This window comes from Parasteatoda tepidariorum, chromosome 5, assembly GCF_982258835.1.
Source record: "Parasteatoda tepidariorum strain Cologne lab strain chromosome 5, Ptep-v5.0, whole genome shotgun sequence".
Lineage (NCBI taxonomy): Eukaryota > Metazoa > Arthropoda > Arachnida > Araneae > Theridiidae > Parasteatoda > Parasteatoda tepidariorum.
The window spans coordinates 91043644-91063078 of NC_141759.1; the positions used below are offsets into that span (position 1 = coordinate 91043644).

The 19435-nt window shown below is 32.7% G+C and overlaps 2 protein-coding genes across 2 annotated transcripts in view; one reads left to right on the top strand and one right to left on the bottom strand.

Annotated features, from left to right (window-relative positions):
• The window catches only part of LOC107436429 (uncharacterized), a 263791-nt gene that overhangs the window by 236219 nt on the left and 8137 nt on the right, over positions 1-19435 (bottom strand). Inside the window, exons 7-14 of the mRNA XM_087164512.1 lie at positions 19112-19321; positions 16885-16917; positions 15500-15614; positions 13453-13583; positions 9450-9576; positions 7857-7999; positions 7626-7770; positions 5249-5427 (exon numbers count right to left, since the gene is read on the bottom strand). Coding sequence (XP_087020638.1) covers positions 5249-5427; positions 7626-7770; positions 7857-7999; positions 9450-9576; positions 13453-13583; positions 15500-15564 — 790 coding nt within the window. The 5' untranslated portion in view covers positions 15565-15614; positions 16885-16917; positions 19112-19321. The remainder of the gene's footprint in view (positions 1-5248; positions 5428-7625; positions 7771-7856; positions 8000-9449; positions 9577-13452; positions 13584-15499; positions 15615-16884; positions 16918-19111; positions 19322-19435) is intronic.
• On the top strand, positions 192-2658 carry Coq4 (Coenzyme Q4). Its single transcript, XM_016049715.5, has one exon. It carries the CDS (start codon positions 511-513, stop codon positions 1312-1314), a length of 804 nt encoding a protein of 267 aa, XP_015905201.3. The 5' UTR covers positions 192-510; the 3' UTR covers positions 1315-2658.

Consider the following 19435-nt stretch of genomic DNA (forward strand, 5'->3'; position numbering starts at 1 on the left):
ATAAAGTTTGCTATTCTTAAAAAAATTGATTAATTCATTTGAAAAAATCATAAAACTTGAATAAAAAGTTCTATATTTGATCTTTAAATCAACTTTCTTCGTAAATTCGTCTTAAGACTTGCGAAACATTGACTTCGCTCCTGTAAAGTTTTAGTGACGTACTAGACTGCTGAAAAAGAAGAAGTAGCAACATTCATGTAAAGATCGAAATACTAAACTGCTTCAACTTTATCAACCGAACTGAGCGTATTTATTTCGTAAAGTAGAATTATTTATGATGTGAAACCGCTTCTTGTAAAGCTCGACCAGTTTATTTAATGTCATAAATTCTCTACGGTTGATTTAATATTGTTTCGCTAGTTTTTCTTGATTTATTATCTTTTTGTTTATTCGTCGTTTTGTAGGGCAAGTTGCGTATGAGTTCGACTGAATATGATATCTATAACCGTTTAAAATTAAATTTGTTTCTTCAAAACTTTACAAATAACAATCTTAAATTATAAATTTGCCATGATGCGGTTTGGGTTTGGTCGATCTGCTCATTTAGTGCAGATTGCCAAATTTAGTACTCAATCAAACAAGTTTTCTGCTGAAAAAGAAATTAACCAAGTGCTTTATGAGAGAGGGCAGCAACTGTATGATACTCATATTCCAACATCTTTTATTCAAAAATGTTTGCTTGTTTTCGGTTCTTCCATCATGTCCATATCTGATGTTTATCGCCATGATATGATTGCTGTTTTGGGGGAGACTACCGGCGTTTCAGCTGCGAAAAAAATACGGGAAAAAATGTTGAACGATCCTGAAGGGAAGTCAATATTGGATGAAAGACCTAGAATAAATTCAGCGACTTTAGATTACGATTATTTACGCTCACTTCCTTCGAATACTTTAGGAAGAGCATATTTAGCTTTTCTAGAAAATCATCATGTTACTCCTGATTCTAGACGAGAAGTGACTTTTGTTGATGATGATAGTATAGCTTATGTTATACAAAGATATAGAGAAGTACATGATTTGAATCATGCTATTCTTGGTATGCCCACAAACATGCTCGGTGAGGTAGCTATAAAATGGGTTGAGGCAATGCAAACTGGTTTTCCTATGTGTATTAGTGCTGCAGTTATTGGGCCTGTAAGATTTAAACCAAAGCAAAGACAGAAATATGTGAAATCTTATCTACCCTGGGCTATAGAATGTGGACATAAAGCAAAGTTTTTAATGAATATTTACTATGAAAAGAGATGGGATCAAGATTTGTTAGACTTAAAAGAAGAGTTAAATATACCTGAATTTAATTCTGAAAGTGATTAAAAATAATATTTGTGTTACAGAACCATCTTGGATGGTTCATGAAATCTCGATTTTCTTTAAAATTGTTTTATTTTTCTTAAATATATTGGATTTTTTTTTGAAATGATTATTTTTAACAAAATTAATTATGAATTTCTGTGAAAAAAAAAAACATAATCTCTAGTTTTTAATCTATATATTGGAACATACACGTATGATATGAAAATAATTTTAATTTATTGGTCCCGTAAATGCTAGTGGATTTCATCTTGGAAACTGTTCTGTATTCAACACCTTTTATATTTTGTAAATCCTTGCATAACTGCCAACTTTACTGAATTTTGCCAGTTTCTCATGGTCTACTGGTTTAATTAAAATTCTTCTGTTTTTTGTACATTTTGGAAAATTCCTTAAAATTGAGTAAGTTTATTAAAAAATTCCCTATATAGTAGAATTTTTGAATATTCAAATAACTATTAATAACACAAAATGAAGTGAACTTCATTTATAGAAATCAGTTCAAAACTTTATTATATTCAGAACTCTCTTTTTAAATTAATTAAAAAAAAATCTTTTAACTATCTTCGCTGAATTAAGTGCCTATTAATATTTGAAATTATGAGTAAACAAAATACAGAATATTTTAAGTATGTTTAATGTTAATCATAACTGGAAAATATTGCAGTTTTTCTATTTTGATGACAAAAGAAATCCCTAAAAATTTCCTATGTGTAAAATATATAGTACATTATGCAATAATTATCATGAAATTTATATTATTTCGTACTGGATTTTTTTTACTATCCATGTCGGCAACAAAAGAAAATGTCTATATATTATGCAAATAAGAGAATTCATATTACTATTAAAGGGGTGAAAATTCAAAAATATTATTAAAATCCAACAAATCACTTCTTAGGTAGTTAAGACTAAAGTCATTGAAACCTGTTTGATTGCCAGAAGATATGAAAATGAGTTGATTGGTGATTTCTAGAAGTACTACTTCCAAATTTCGTCAAGCATTCAAACATTTTTTTTTAATGTTTCTCATTCTATTTTCCTGACTAGTACCAAGGTTTCAACACCATTTTTATTTTTTTCTTAACTAAAATATTATAATTTGCAACCTGTAATTGTATGCTTTTTCACTTCATTCTTTTCAAAGATTCTAAAAATATATTAAAGACAGACTCTATGGTACACTCTATATTCTATAATTTGTTTATTCATTTTATATAGTTTATTAATTATGCATTAAAATTTTGTTATGGATTGTTTATCTGTTATTTGAAATGTTATACATTTTGAATTGAAATAGTTTATGTATAAAAATATTTCTATAAAAATATTATTTGTTCTTGTTAAGCATTTATCATTATTTGTGTCTTGCACACAATATTTAAACTTTACCGTATTTTTTAAGTCTAAATAACACTAATAATCAACCTATTCCTCTTTCAAACACACTGTAATTCCTTTTCCAAAGGTAAATTTTATATACTTCGTACTAAAGGTTATATTTTGTATACTGTCAGAAGATTTTCGTGGTTCTATCAGCTCGTTTGTATGATTTGATTTAAAAATCTTTTAAGTTCTAAAATTCTGATTATTAAAGATGTTTTCCTTATACAATGCATTTAGGAATCCCCATTCATTCAGAGATAGAAAAATGTTGTTGTTGTTTCTAATGTCACTTGCCAATACCAGCAAGTCTGTATGGGGAAACCAAGCGAATTTGAGGCAGAGGGAGTGTTTCTTATTTTTCAGTGGCACCATTTATGGCCAAGAAGACCACTTCCGCCACACACATGTCCCGTTCATAGAGGGGACCCATTCATTCATAGATCGTAATTTTGACCTAAACCAGAGATGGATCAATCTCCAATTCATTATACGCCCAGAGGTATGATTTGTTATGGGAATATGGAGTACTTTGTGACCAGACAGATTTAACGTGTTCCAGCCACCATTTACTACACGGAGAGTCTTCGGCCAGTGGGGACCGAACTCACGACCTCTGGAACATGGGACCAACGTCCTACCAGCCAGTCTATCCCAGCCCGAGATAGAGAAATAAATTCACCAAGTAGAATATCAGCTTCTTGAACCCTATCATAATTTAGCAAGTGATAATTTATTAGCACCATGTTGTGTAGTTGAAAAAGTTACGGGTCAAGATCTCTATGTACCTTTCAATTTCATACCTACCCTTTAATTTCCAAGTTACTTTAGAAGCCATTTAGTAGGTATGTATTTTTTTCTGCATTTTTTCAATTACTAATTATTTTCAGTCTGAGTTGTTAGATCTTTAAATTTTATATTTTTAGTATAATATGGTACTAGTATTTTAATTTTCACCGTACTAGAATTGCACAATGGGCTACTGGCGACGGTCTTCAATTTAGTTGAGTCTCGCAGTCTGTTGTGTTATCTGGTTATTGGATTTTTGTTTCAAGTAAGCTTTTGTACATACTATTCTTATGTATTCGTCTTCTTCTATTCTTCTGTATTTGCTTTATGTATTTTATATTGTACTATATTATATATTGTATTCTCTTCCTGGACTTTGACAAAACCTTTGGGGTACAGAGAGAGCAATTTTAGACTTTTGTTGTGCTCTCTCGATAGAAAAGGTTTTGGTGTTGTGACTTCTGGAGCTAATACCCCACGAAGACGTCCACTTCTGTTGTCATATTCATCCTTTTTTTTTCATATTTCATTGTGTCTTTTGTTTCAATTCCTTTCGGATTCTTTGCTGCTTAGCACATTTTTCCATTGGAAGTATTATTATGTTTAATTGCTTTTTAAATTTTGAATTTTTTACTTAATATGGTACTAGTACTTTAATTTTCATCGCACTAGAGTTGCACAATGGGCTGTTGGCGACAGTCTGGGAAACATCCCAAAGAATGATCCAGAGACAACATATCTATGTCACATCATCAAACATTGTTTCTTTAAAAAATGTATTTGTATGTTTTTATTTATTTTTTTAGTTATATATATTCTGAGATTACTTTCTTTATGGTTAAAAGTTTTCATTGTAAAACTTTATTTAAGCTCAATATTCTTGAAAAGGTAGTACGAGAAAAAATAAACAGAAAAAGTGACCTTAGAAAATGATCATGTGGAATTAGGTCCCATTTTCATCTAGTCTTAGATTCATTCTTTTCAATTTAGTGTGTTATTTGATGTTAGAGTTTTGAAACTTAGTAGGACTTTTTTTTTAATGAAATTCTTCATTTTGTAATCTAGGTAAGCAATCAGCACATTTTACTTTATAATCAAGGATAGCGTTAAGAAAAACAAATAATTTACGTATTTTAAAATTTTTTTTTGTCTCGACGTATCCTTTCATTATATTTCAATATTTGTTCTTAAATATTTGGTTATATTACAATATTTTGTACTGTTTTTTGTGTATTTTTTTTTTAAAAAAAGGAAAGAAAATATTTTAGAAATGACATTTAAAATGAAAAAAAAAAAAATACATTTAAGATTCGATTTCGATTAAGAAACTAATCACCCGATATCGTTCGAATTTTGCATTTTACTTTGAAAAATTATATTTCTAAAATGATGTAAAAATTTGTCTACCTCACAATTCAAAATAATTATGGTTATTGTTAAATAAAATATTAAAAATAACAAATTAGTATTAATTTTTTTGCATTAAAGAATTTTATAATTGTGTGCAAAATCGAGTTAAGGACATCATTTTCAGTATCACCCGGAGTGTTGTATCGTGGGGATATAAACATGGCTACGGTCACCGAGGGACCGTAGCCATGTTTATATCCCTTTCTAATATTCTAAAGAATAAAAAAAAAATATTTTCGAGGATTTATTTATTTTGAAGGGGGAGGAACGCATGGTTCTTGAACGATCCGGGTAATTGGACAATCCAGTTAATCGACGCTTTTCTGTATTTAAAAGTACCTAAAGCTGTACTTACAGTGAGGATAATCATCTTCCTCTCCTGCTGCAACCTTTCGTGCCGATTCAATTTCATACACCCAGTCCGTTATTTTTCCTCCATGACCATCCACTGCCCCAATAATTATTTCTATCAGCCTGTCAAGAGCATCTTCTGGACAGGCTTTGAACGCTTCCTTCACACATGAATTTACTTTCCTATGATTACAGTATGGTTTAGTTTTTAACATATAAAAAAAGAAGAGTTTTTTAATTTTTTTAGTGACATTGGTTTTAGGCTTGGACGTCTCTATTGCAGAGGTACCCAAATGTTGTCCCACGGATCCCTAGGGGGCAAATCAGTCTTCGTAGTGGACTTTTTGACCAACTTTGTGGACTTTTGACCAATGTAGTGGACTTTGAAACCAACCTACATTTGCGGTATACGGAGAGGATAAACACGAAAACCTCCCACGGTTAGCCCGATGGAAGGAGGATTCTAACCAAATATCCGCCTACCACTGAGGATATTTTACAACACTGTGGTTGGTACGAGTCGGGAATAAAATTCGCATCGTCCATCCACTGCTGGGATTCGAACCTGGGTCAACTCATTGGGAAGAGAGCGCCCTATCCTCTGAGCTACTGCGACTCGTGCAATGGATTATTGAGGAGGATCCGAAGACATGCCATCACAATCTTGATTCTCTACAGTGGGAATGACTTCGGTAGTCAGAATCGAATTCGTGAAATCGAGCTTTTTACAGTAGAAAAGTTTAACGAGGACCGATGCCGCTCAACCTTGGTTCCTTCGTAGGTTGATTAAAGTGGTTAAAAACTGCTCACTGACCGCTGTCCATGATATTTGACTTTGTTGATAACGTGCGAAACTTACTGTCCGGAGACTAAATATAAGAAATGATGATTAAAAAATTATCTGTTAGTATCCCCCCAGGTCTCCACTTTTTCGATGAAAACGGTCCCCACTTGCATTTTATTTTAATAAATATGACGTTTTTATGTGTATCTTGTTGTATTCTGAAAACTACTTCATTTTATACTTGTTTCTTAAAATGTTTCTTAATTTTAAAAGTAAACTTTTTAATGTTTACCATATTTTGATAAAGTCTTAAATGCCCTACATTATTAATATCAACTGTTTTTTTTTTTTAAATCATTTAAAGTTTTCAATTTTTTATAAATAAGCCACATGCTATCAAAAGTTAAAAATGCCAGTAGCAAAACTTCCTAATTTTTCCCGTTTTAATTCTCATCTCCGGTAGTAAGTCTGTTAATCGAAACAAAATTAATGTTATCATACACACTGTTGTAAGAAATCAAGAGAACTTGCAGGCTTGGTCGATTCTCTGTAGAACTGCTGGACCGATTTCAATGAAATTTGATATGTACGCACATTGATACAATACAAAACAAATAACCATACAACAATTGTAATACATAAGCATGATCGTGAGAAACACTCGTTGGAGTCGGAAGGTATAGAACACCGGTTGCAGAACTAAAAAAAAAAAATGGGTTAATAGTGGGTATGGTCCCCTCTTACAGATATACAGACCTTGCAGCGTGATTTCATACTTGAAATATGGCAGTTTATCATTTCACTTGGTGGAGTGGGAAGGTATGAAATTGCCACAAGATTACTCAAGCCAATTGCCACAGGAAATGATAAACTGTAATGATAAACTGTTTGAAATGATATACTTATTCCAAGTATAAAATTACGCTGTAAGGCCTGTATACCTGTAAGAGGGGACCCTACCCAATATTAACCCATTTTTTGTTTATTCTGCAACCGCTGTTTCGTACCTTTCGACTCCAACGAGTGTTTCTCACGATCATGCTTATGTATTACAATTGTTGTATGGTTATTTGTTTTGTATTGTATCAATGTGCGTACATATCAAATTTCATTAAAATCTGTCCTGTAGTTCTAGAGATAATCGACCAAGTCTGCAAATTCTATTAATTTCTTACACCATTGAATAAACGATTCCATTTCTTGGAAAAGTTCTTCCATTCCGGGATTTATTGACAATTAAGGACGGATTCTATAGTTTGTCTAAAATAAAAACTCCCCCAGACATTCGTCTGGATCTGTGGCGGTGACTGTGGTAACGAGGTATGACTATTTCAAGTAAAAGTGCGGAGTCACTGTTTTGGAGTAGCTTCTGCTCGAGTCGACAAGAGAAAGGGAATCTCTTCGGTCTATTGTGTTAGTCCTAGAGTGAAGCTACCCTCCCTAAAATGCGCCATTCTTGTTTCCATAGCACCAGGTGGCCTCAGACTTTGTGGCGGGAGGAGTTCTTAGCTTAGACAAACTATACTAACCCAGTGTGTTAACAAAGCCAAGCGGTAATCGTTACGTGCAGTGTAAGATTATGACATAGATTTCTTACCCAGACACTTCCTCGTTCTTTGTTCCATTCCTGACACACATTGCGTAAACATAAAACTGACTTTTACAGTCTAATTTGTCGTAGTCAAGCATACTGAAACAAAGCCTGTTTGCACTGTAGTTTTTCTTTACTTCTGATCTTTGCCCTGCATGATTGAAAAATTATTTTTTGCAAAAGGAATAAATAAGATTAATATAAATGAGTACAAAAGATTCACATGTAAATACTTACTTAGAATTTCCAAAATTTTCAAAGCGTAATCTCTTACTATGAATACTAGAGACTTCATCGCATGGTGAAATGCTTCTTGTTGATTCATTATGCAGACATACTGCGTGTGATCCTCGATGCATTCTGAGATATGCTCCAAAATGCTGGAATTTAACGTTACAAGTTCAGATACGAAAGATTGGTTTCTTTACTGCCAAAGTTTACTTTAAACTAGTTTCTCTAGTTTAAACTTAGTTGATTTGATTTTAATCAATTTACTTGAAATTTTATCTAGTTAGTTAGATTTTTGCCTGTTTAAAGTCAAAACATTGCTCTTGCCCGAAAAATTTATATCAATCAACAAATTTATAGCCTATAAGTATAAAATCAACGAAAGTAAATGTAAATAACAAAAGAACTTTCGTTCAAGTGTCACAGAAATTTTAGGGCATTTTTTTGTTTTACATATGCACTTAATTAACAAACAATAATTAATTTTCAAAGATAACTAATATTGTTTAGTTTAAAAAAATTGACTATTTATCAGTAAGGTTTTTTTATCATAAATTTTTGTTTTATTATTTTAAGGATTACTGCTAGAAATATATGTGTGGGGATAGTAGTTATCGACCATGTTAACCTTCATACATAAAAAGTTACTCACATGATAGCATTTAAAGTTAATGTAAAGTTATTCTAGGACGGATGCGCTTAGAACAGGACAATGCGCAGTGGTAAAATTTATTGCTAGCAGAAGGTGAGTGTAAAGTGGACATTTATTGTTAAATGTTTGCTTTTACTAATGGAATACTGGCTGGGATAAATGAATCTGAATAATTTGCACCAAAGTTTGCGTGAAGTGTTTGACATCAATTTCAAGTTAGCTAAGAATCAGGTAAACGAATGCAATAATCTCCCATGCCGTTGATAAAATGGTAAAAGGTAATCGAATAGTAAAATTGTACATTTTGCTACGTTCTGTTCAGGAATTATCTTTCTCAGCTCGACCTTACATTCACTTTAAATGCTATCACATGGGGTGGTCAATCGGTCTGCCATGCACTCCTCTTAATCACCCGCATCACCCTGAGTGATTTTGTTGTTACTGTACTTCAGACGCAATTATCCTTGTCTATATTTTTTACTAGGGTAACCTTTCGATTATGAGTAAAGAAACACGACGCGCTTTGTTTTAGTTTGGCAATCGATTTCTTTCAGAACATTTTTGTAACTGATCTCATATTTGGTTTATAAATTTTATCAGTAGCTTTAGAATTTTTTTTTAATATTTATTCTTATGGAAAATATTATAATTTAAAAAAATATATTGTTTACCACTACATATAAAGGATTTACACAGATATATAAAAGGTCAGATCAAGTTGATCATCTCAATTACTAATAAAAGTTTTATGAAAAAATTGTTTTATTTTTTGAAAAAAATTGCTTTAGCACGCTACCGCTGGAGAGACTAATTTTGAAGTAACCTTAAATGTTGTAGGATGTATGCATTTGTAATAAAACTACAGTCAAAGTATTTCAGTTACGTGTTTGCGAAAATTCGATCAGATTTCTCACGGAGCGTCAGATTTAGGATGTTAATAATTATCATACTTTGTAATGATAGAATGCCGATGTATCTGTATGTCATGCGTTGTCGATGCTAATGATTCATTCAGACATTCTTCAATGATTCTGAACAGAGTATTTGAACTTTCTGTGCTGCAGTCATCAACATTAACTGAAAGAAAAACGTATCATTTCAGAATAATATTCAATATTCCGGTAGTTTGGTGAAAGAATTGAAAGATTGAAATAATTTTAATGAGCTTGGTACAGATGAAAAAATAAAGCTTTGTACATTTGCCAGTCGAGAATTTGCCTGTCAATTCATTCCCTCATATCCCCCCACTTCTCTTTAAATAAAAAAGGGGGGGGGGGGAAGCGTACCGAGAAGAGTTTTCAGGTATCATATATAATAACAGAACAAAACTTTTTGTTAAAAAAAACTTTGAGTATCAATTTTCCAGAAGAAACATCCTTTTATTGTTATAATTAATGGACTAATTATAAAATAAATGTAAAGACTTCAGCATTAATTAATCCATAATCATCAATTAATCCATAAAATTTGATTTAAATAATAATATTATTAATAAAATAAGGAAAATATTTTTAAAAATAGAATTATACATAATACTTTTAATGTAGCAATTTGTTTATCATAAGGAAACAAATTGATTGGGAAGTAATAGGGGGAATCGGAGAGCGAAGCGAGAAGATGGAATTTATTGCCCCAATTGTCATATATATTGATAAAAATAGCAGGCACAAAATATCAAGTTTAGTCATTTCTTTAATAGATATCATTCAAAATTGACGAAAAACATTTAAAAAGAGTGCATCAAAACTTTTCAGGGGCCATTTCCATTTCGAAAGTGCGCCATTATTGTTATAGACTAAATTAAACATGGCCATACATCCAAAATTAAAGCTTTGTATGGTTGGTTAGTTCTAATGCAATTTGCCACACGAGCAATCTTGCTTGGTGTAATTTAAGGCAGAGTGCTATTCTTGTTTTTCAGTGGCGCCATCTATGGCCAAGAATTCGACTTTTGCCACATCATACGTCACACCTGTTTATAAGGCGGACCCATTCATTCATCCACAAATCGTAATTTTGATCTGAATCAGAGAACGATCGATCTCCAATCCAGCACCCCCAGAGGTTTTGATTTGTTATGGGAACATGGAGGACTTTGCAACTCCACAGAATTTTAACGTGCATCAGTCACCAACTACACGGAGAGTCTTCGGCCGACGGGGTTCGAACCCACGAACTCTCGGACATGGGCCCAGCGCCCTACCAACCAGACTATCCCGGCCTAAAGCTTTGTATGTATCGTATTTGTGTGAGAAGTTCTTTGCTTCTATTATTAAAGGAGCGATTCTTTCCCCTATGTGCAATACTACAACTTTTTTTAATGCAGAATATCGCTTACCTTACAAAGCCTGTAACTCAAGTGAAAGTATTTGTATATCTATTCGAATCTATATTATTAGAGGAAACGAAACAAATATTATTCGAGAAAAAGTATTTATATAATAGTATCAATATTTTTAGAGGAAACAAAACGAATATTATTGGAGGAAAAGTATTTTTTTTTTTTTTTGGGCGCTGGTATTTTTTCTGAACTATTTTCATTTTATTTGAGTTTGGGACCAAACACAATTCCTTTCGATGGTGAAGTGGAGGCTATTAGAACTACTTCTCAGCAACTATTATCAAGAATGGATGACATACAGAATGTCGTTATATTTGTCGACTCCATCTCGGAAATCCAATCAGTAACATCTGTTGATTTTTCGGATTCTCTTGGAATTAAAAGTTGTAAAGAAAATTTTGGGCTACTTTTGTCCCTAAAGAAGAATATTTTGCTTCAGTGGATTCCTTCTCACTGTAATATTTATGGAAACGAGATGGCAGATCTTCTTGCTAAAAAAGGAACTGGTATTTTACAGAGATTCCAGAGCGAAATTCCTTATTCTTCCATAAATAGAATAAATAAAAACGCGATAATTAAGAGTCATGAAAATAATTTTAATGAACAAATTGGTGGCCAGGTCTGGAGGGAGACTCTGAATAGGACCCCTGATCACCTGAGACGCATTACGGTAGCTGCCTTTAGGTCGGAAATCGGACACGACTGCCTTGCTGCTCACCTTCATATACTTAATATCTTTCCCGATCCAAACTGTGTCTTGTGTGGTAAGGACTCCCCTATGAATATTGAGTATCTGGGGGTCTACCCCGCAGTTACTGGCAACATCTACGACAGATACCGTAGGGGCATTTTGATGGAGAACTGAAAGCCATCCAGGTGGCTCTTCAACAACTACCATTGATGCAGAACTCTTTCAAGAAAGCAGTCATCATCCTTTCAGACTCAACTTCAGCAATGCAGGCAACCTCCTCTTATCAAGAGTTTAAGAACATGTTAGTCAAGCAGTGCCAGGAAATCATAAAAGAACTTTCACGCAAGATATCTTTTCAATGAGTGCCCTCACACTGCGGTATTTATGGAAATGAGATGGCAGATATGCTTGCCAAAAGAGGAGCTGCGGTTCTCCGAAAGCCCAAAACTAAAGCAAGCCTCCATTCCATTAAACTGCTGACATCACTCATATATCAAAAGACTTTTAGAAGTTTTGCCACTCGGGGCAATCCTCGGAGTGTTCTTTTAAAAAACTCAGCTTTTATTCCTGACCACCCGCGATCAGTTGCGGTTGCATCTTTTAGACTTTTAACGGGGCATGATTATCTACAGAATCATTTATTTCACATTGAACTAGCCGATTCACCTTTGTGTGTTATATGTGATAGTGGACGGCCAATGACGGCAGAAGATTTGGAAGAGTGTGAAGCGCTGACAGATTTTTCTTATATATTTCTACGCTATTGGCAAGCTAGAAGTTTAATGGCCTAACGGCTAATGTAACTGGCATTTGACAAATAAAATCTACGACAGATACTTAAATGCTAGGGAACAGTTGCAGCCACTGCTAACTGACTGATTTTCTGTTTACATTTCTATGTTGATATTCTATTTAAAGTTTCTTTGTTCTAATTGTTTTTGTATGTCAAATGTTTTAATACGTTGACTTTTTTTTTAATTTGTTGTTATTTGTTATGGGTCTGTGCGGAGAGTTTTTACACTCCAGCGAATGATGTACATCAAGTGCTGTTGCTAGAAATAAATAAAAAAGAAATGTTCGGCAAATGTTTTAGTTAGATCAGATACAAGAATTTTTTTCTCTGTAAGACACAAGTTAAATGGACAAGCATAGATGTTGTTGGGCGTACACCAATTGCAGGCCTCCAGTTGTTGATTCGATGACGATAATCTGCTGGCAAAACATCTAAAACTCTTTTGTTTGTTAGTCAACAACTACAGGACTCATAACAGTTGGCCAACAGATGGCCTTTGTTGTAGTCTCAACTGTAGCTCAGACATTTATTTTTGAATAGGTGAATGTGACGGCTAGCGCTATTGATCGCGATGCCTAGTTCTGAATTCTAAAGCTTCACGCTGATCTTTTCCTTTTAATCTTTTCGGCCATTTAATATGTAATCTTTTTCAATAAATTTTATTCTCCTCACCACTACACTATATTCGAAACAGAAGGTGATGAAGTACAATAGGTAACAAAGACTAAGTCTTGCCTATATTTTTTCTTTGCTAACTTCCAATTCGCATTATCGTAATCTATAAGTCTCTAACACTTATTTAAGCTACTAGCGTCATGGCATTCATTGGCGTATTTACTTGCTGCCTAAATATAAGTTTTTCTAAGGTTATTCGTCAACAGTTTATGGCCAAACTACTCCCAAAACACTAAGAGACAGGAACCTTCATCCACTGAGATCGGAATTAAAAGATTTCGCTAAATAAATAAAGAAATAAGCTAAATAAGACGAAAATAAAATTCCCAATGAAGCTTTATTTTCATAAATGCCTTTTACACTAATACACCTCTTCAATTATGCCAACACGTTAAATAATCGGTTTATATTTTAAGGAAGATTAGCAGAGAGAAATTTTAAGAAATTACTTACATTCTGTTTTATGTAGTATGTTCAAATTGACACCGATTAGATTTTTTAGTTTTGTCTTAATTCGAAATCTGGCTTCTTGACTGCATTTTCGAAATATCTGCTTCAGACAAATTTCTGAATTATATTTTTGCCTGAAAAAAAATGGCAAGATTGCCTTTTAACAGTGGGATAAATCAAATGTATTAAGTTGGAAAATATTGTGAAAAATTAAAATAAAAAGGAAAGAAAAAAGGCAGAAATTAAAAATTTTATTAATACCATCATTCAACAATATTTTTTCAAACCGTTTATAAATTATGATAGTTTGATGAATATATACATATTTCTCTTACACGGCGACAAAAAAAAGCCTCAATACAACTCCCCGAATGGCAACGCTAGAAAATCGACCAATGATTGCCGCTAAAAATGTCACATGCCAAATCTAGCTGAGATGGCTCAACATATAGTGCTTTTAAAAACTGAAATAACCAAAGAGAGCATGAGCTAGGCAGAAGTGAGTAGTCTTTGTCGATAGATTTCTATTTTAGTATTTTGTCGAGAGCGCTTTTTTTATGAATTTATATATTACGAATTTATTTGACGATTTTTGATTTATATCACGAATTTATTTGTTTTACTAGAATTTATTTGTTTATGCAGGTTTTTCCATTGCAATTCACTTATTTCAATTTTTAATAGACTTAATTAAAGCCAAAATTTTAACCTTTTTAAAGAGATATCAGTTTTAGAAATTTTATCTTAAGATTTTATACTATAGCACATTTCTAATAGGTTTAACGAATTACATGTCATTTATTTGAATTCAAATTTATTTTAATGACATAGTATTTACTAAAAAGATGTAATTTTTTTTTTAAAAAAAAGTTGTTATATGGATTTGAATGATTGTTTTGAATTCTTAGAATTTTGTGTATTTGCAATGCACCTAAGTTAGTAGCGAGCGAAGCGAGCTTGGTTTGCGAAGCAAACCATATAAGATCGCGTAGCAATTTTCAGGGGTTGGCGAGCGTTAGCGAGCAAGGGGCGCAGCCCACTAGTATATTTTAATGTTTTAATATTAATGCAACCTTTTCTATTAATAAAAAAAAAAGAAAAAAGGAAATTATGTACCATATCCGTGTAGTTGAAAGCTGCGATAAAAAAAATGATACAAGAAAATATCCTAAATGACTTTTTTTAAATTCTCTCGAGAAAAAATTAAATATTCTTCGCTTAAAATATTACATTACCTAACCAAATTTTGGTAAGGAAAAATTTTGAGAATTCTAAAAATTTTTTCGTTACTGTTTTGGTCCAGAATTTAAATTGGAAACAAAAAGGTTTTTTTTTCATTCTTCAATTAAAAAAAAAAGATTAAAATTCGTTTTAAACATTTAAATTTTAAAAACTTTAAAACATACAAGTAGGTGGAATTTTTTTTAGTTGAATTAAAATGTATTTTATTTAATGCAGAAAAAACAACAACAGTGAAACAAGTTAACTTGAATTTTTTTGACAAAATTTCGCTAAAACAGTAATATCTTTTTTTTTTAAGACAAAAAACAATCAATTTGTAATATTAATTTTAAATATCAGCATAAAGTTTTCATAATAACTTTAGAATCCTTGTAAACCTAAAAAACTATCAATATTAAGAGTCGCAAACAAATACTTGAACGTAATAAGAAAAATTCCAAAATGAGACCAATAATTGAATTTTGTTTTAAAGTATGCTTTATAACTTTATTAAGTTTCATTGAAGACGATCTGCAGGTAGCACCACAAAAAATGTTGTGTAATTTCTTCACTCTGTGCTTTTTAGCCAGCAAATACTGTTGACCAGAAAACGGCCCTGCAGTAATTGGGCCGACAGTTGGCCAGCAATCTAATTTTGAATCGGTGAAAGTGGTGGAAAGCGTAAGCTGGCCCTTTGATTTAGCTGCTGGCTTCCAACAATTTTGTGATGCTGGACCAGCGGATTTGTCTTAGCAGGGGTATTATAAACTCAAGAGACTACACATTAAATATACATATCAATTTATAAATAAAAAATATTTAGACTTACAACTTATATGCTGCTTCATTTTCTGGTAGACGATTGGTGTAGTTAAAATTCGCCATACCTGGCATGCATTTTTCAATTATTTCGGGTTTGATGTCTTCAATGCAAGACTCTAATTCTGAAATATAAATACGTTCTTTTGTACATTCTGTACTCTGTACTACCAGAGATAAAACAGTGTCTTTTTTAGCTATAATTTAAATAACTACCAATTTTTCCTCACCCAGAGTTATCCAAAAAACTTTCCATAATCTGCGAGTGTCAAATCATTTGTATTTTCAAATCATTTGCAAAAGGGTGTACTGTATGAAAGCGAGCAAATATTTCAAAGAGTGCATATTGGATCTGATGAAAATCTGAAAGTACACGTGTGAAATATTTTCAAAATAATTTATATCAAACTCGACCCTCCTAAATCTTATCACCCGGAGGTAGATTGAGAGCAACTTTAAAATCTCGTAAAACAGAAGCCTTTTTTTATTGCAGATTTGAATTTTTAGAAAAAGTATCCACATTTGCCTAGCATGTTGTTGTTGCATTTTGATTCAACGGTGGCACTGTATGGCAATATTATGATGTTGATAAAGTCGTCTGAAATAGAGATACATGCACCACCTCACCCTGACAGGACACATAGCCCTGTTTCTTAGGGAAATAGCCACTATACCCACTTAATCTTGACTTTGGACAGACGTCTTGGGCAGCTCCTGAGCTGGTATATCAAACTTTCAAACCTCAATTAGTGCGAGGACTTTTTGTTGTTCCATATTTAACCAGAACCTTGTGGCAAATACACTACAGTTATTTAGTCTGTTGATGGCTACTCTACCGCTAGTGGTGGAAGAACTTCCTAGGGTGACGCCTCTCCTTGACATCATACATATAAATTTTGGTATTCTGAGGTCAAGTTTTGGTGGAATAGAAAAGCAGAATAGTCTACTTCATGCATAGGGTAGGAGTGAATATTTTGACCGATAATTAGTCAATAAAAATGTTCGAAGCAGTCTGGCACAATATCTCAAATTTCATCAATGGTATTACTTCACCTTCGATCGTTCGTTCGCTTTTCATTTCATTTGCGTTCCTTGTACTGTTATTTTGTACTGTTTGTACTGATATTTATAATAAGTGGGGGGAAACATGTCACCCATTTCAGATCAGTATTTTTAAGGATAGATAAAAAAGATTTTGATGTCGTAGTTCCAAACTGCTGAATTCTTACAACAGATAAACAATGATTGCATTTTCATATTTGTGTAATTTAAATTACATAGTGTGATCCTAATTACCATTTATGTTTACAATTTATAAAGTATTAATTATTATTTTACTATTCATAAGTATTAATTAGTACTTCTCATTTTATAATTAGAATGAACGTAACTTACTTCTATCTGAAGCATCGCAATCAATTTCAAAACCTGAAATGAAGAAATTGCTTTGATTATTTGAAGAAATTTATTTAAGAAAATATATTTTATGAGAATGAAGTTTATAGTTTTCAACCTCACAAACACAAAATTATTGCCATTGTGAGAAAGGCACCGACATGTATGTACACTGGATGTAAGAAAGTAGGAGAATTTGTATACTTGGTCGATTATCTCTAGAGCTTCTGTACCGATTTCAATGAAAGTTGATATGTACATACTTTGTTACAATGCAAAACAAATAACCATTCAACAATTGTAATACACACGCATGATCGTGAGTAACACTGGTTGGAGGAGGAAGGTATGAAATAGCGACTACAGACTAAACAACAACAAAAAATGAGTTAATATGTGTGTGGTCCCCTCTTACAGAGATACCGGCCTTGCAGCGTGATTTCATACTTGAAATAAGGCAGTTTATCCTTTCTTGTGGCAATTGGCCTGAATTGTCCTTTGGAAATTTTATACCTTCTGACTCCAACGAGTGTTGCGCACGATCCTGCATGTGTATTACAACTGTTGAATGATTATTTGCTTTGTATTGTATCAATGTGTGCTCATATCAAATTTCATTAAAATCGGTCCTGTAGTTCTAGAGATAATCGACCAATTCTGCAAATTCTCTTAAGTCGGTCTAGTAATTCTAAAGACAATCGACCAATTCTGCAATTTCTCTTAAGTCGGGCTAGTAGTTCTAGAGATAATCGACCAATTCTGCAAATTCTCTAAGTCGGTCTAGTAATTCTAAAGACAATCGACCAATTCTGCAAATTCTTTTAAGTCGGGCTAGTAGTTCTAGAGATAATCGACCAATTCTGAAAATTCTCTTAAGTTGGTCTAGTAATTCTAAAGACAATCGACCAATTCTGCAAATTCTCTTAAGTCGGTCTAGTAGTTCTAGAGATAATCGACCAATTCTGCAAATTCTCTAAGTCGGTCTAGTAATTCTAAAGACAATCGACCAATTCTGCAAATTCTTTTAAGTCGGGCTAGTAGTTCTAGAGATAATCGACCAATTCTGAAAATTCTCTAAGTCGGTCTAGTAATTCTAGAGATAAGCGACCAATTCTGCAAATTCTCCTAATAACATCAGTGTTTACTAGGTAGTATATAAAAAAGGTGCATAGTTAAGAAGATCCAATTTATAGCTACACCGCTTATATAAGGAATCAGCTGATATACTTAAAAAAATAAAATGTCAGGTCTTGTCATCAGAATGCATGAAGATTATACTAGTTTAAAAACTTTAATGCAAGACCAACAGGCTCTCGAGGAGAAGGTGTGTACTACCCCTACGAATATTAAACATCAATTCACTAGTATATAACTAGTATATAAGACGTGTTAACAAGATTCTATCTTGAGATACCTCTTGAATGATGAAGGTTGACTTTGTCGATAACTAATTTACCCACATTGGTGACCCGGACTTGATGTGAACTCGCATACCTTGAAAGTAACGCCCATTTCGACTAGGACATGCCTTTTTCGATGTATGGTACACATTAAGAAATTGATTTGCTATCTGCGTTATTGTCCTACTTACGCTATTGTAGAAGAATATGTTCTTCAGTCTTTTTTTTTATCTGTAAAATAAAACTCTTGTTGGTCCAGTCTTCACATACGCTTCTAGAGCTTGGACAATGACAAAACTGGAGGAAAAATGTATCGCAATATTTGAGAGAAAGATTTTGCGGAATATACTTGTAATAGTGTAAATGAAAACAATAACTGGAGAAAGAGATTTAACTTTGAACTGTACAAGATTTATAGACAATCCGATATTATTAAATACATAAAAATAAACAGAATGAATTGGAGGGCCCACGCGATTCGAATGAGTGATGACAATACAATAAAAAAATAAAAAATACTGCTTTTTAGACCCACTGGAACAAGAAAGCGGGGAAGACCGCGATTGAGATGGGCTGACTAGGTGAAGTCTAATATTCCTACAATTAATGAAAAGAATTGGAAATCAAAAGTCGTTATGGAGAATTCTACAGAGGAAGGCATTGGCCCACATTGGGCTGTCTGGCCAACTATGATGATGAAATAAAACCTAATTTATAAGTATTTCAGTGCATTTTATTTATAGGATTTTCACTAAAATTTATTTTGCATCATGTAAATATTGTAAAACAATATTTATAGGAATATATTGCATGAGGTTAATGCATACCTCGTCGTCGAACTATATCATGTTCTTCATCTTCATTTGATAGTGAATTTTCATCCGAGTCGTCATATTCATCGGACTCGTATGTATCTTTCCCATCCTCAATGACATTATTATAATCACTTCTCCCATTAACTTTATGAAGGTCTTGGTTTCCATCATTATAATCATCATCTAAATCAGAGTCAATTCCGTCTTTCAGATTGTCTCTTTCTAAAAAAGTAAAGGGAATTTATTAGAACGCATTTTAATATATATTTTTTTTTAAATTTCAAAACTAGATTTAATAATGAAAAAATAAAGATTATTTTTAACACGCTAAAAGAA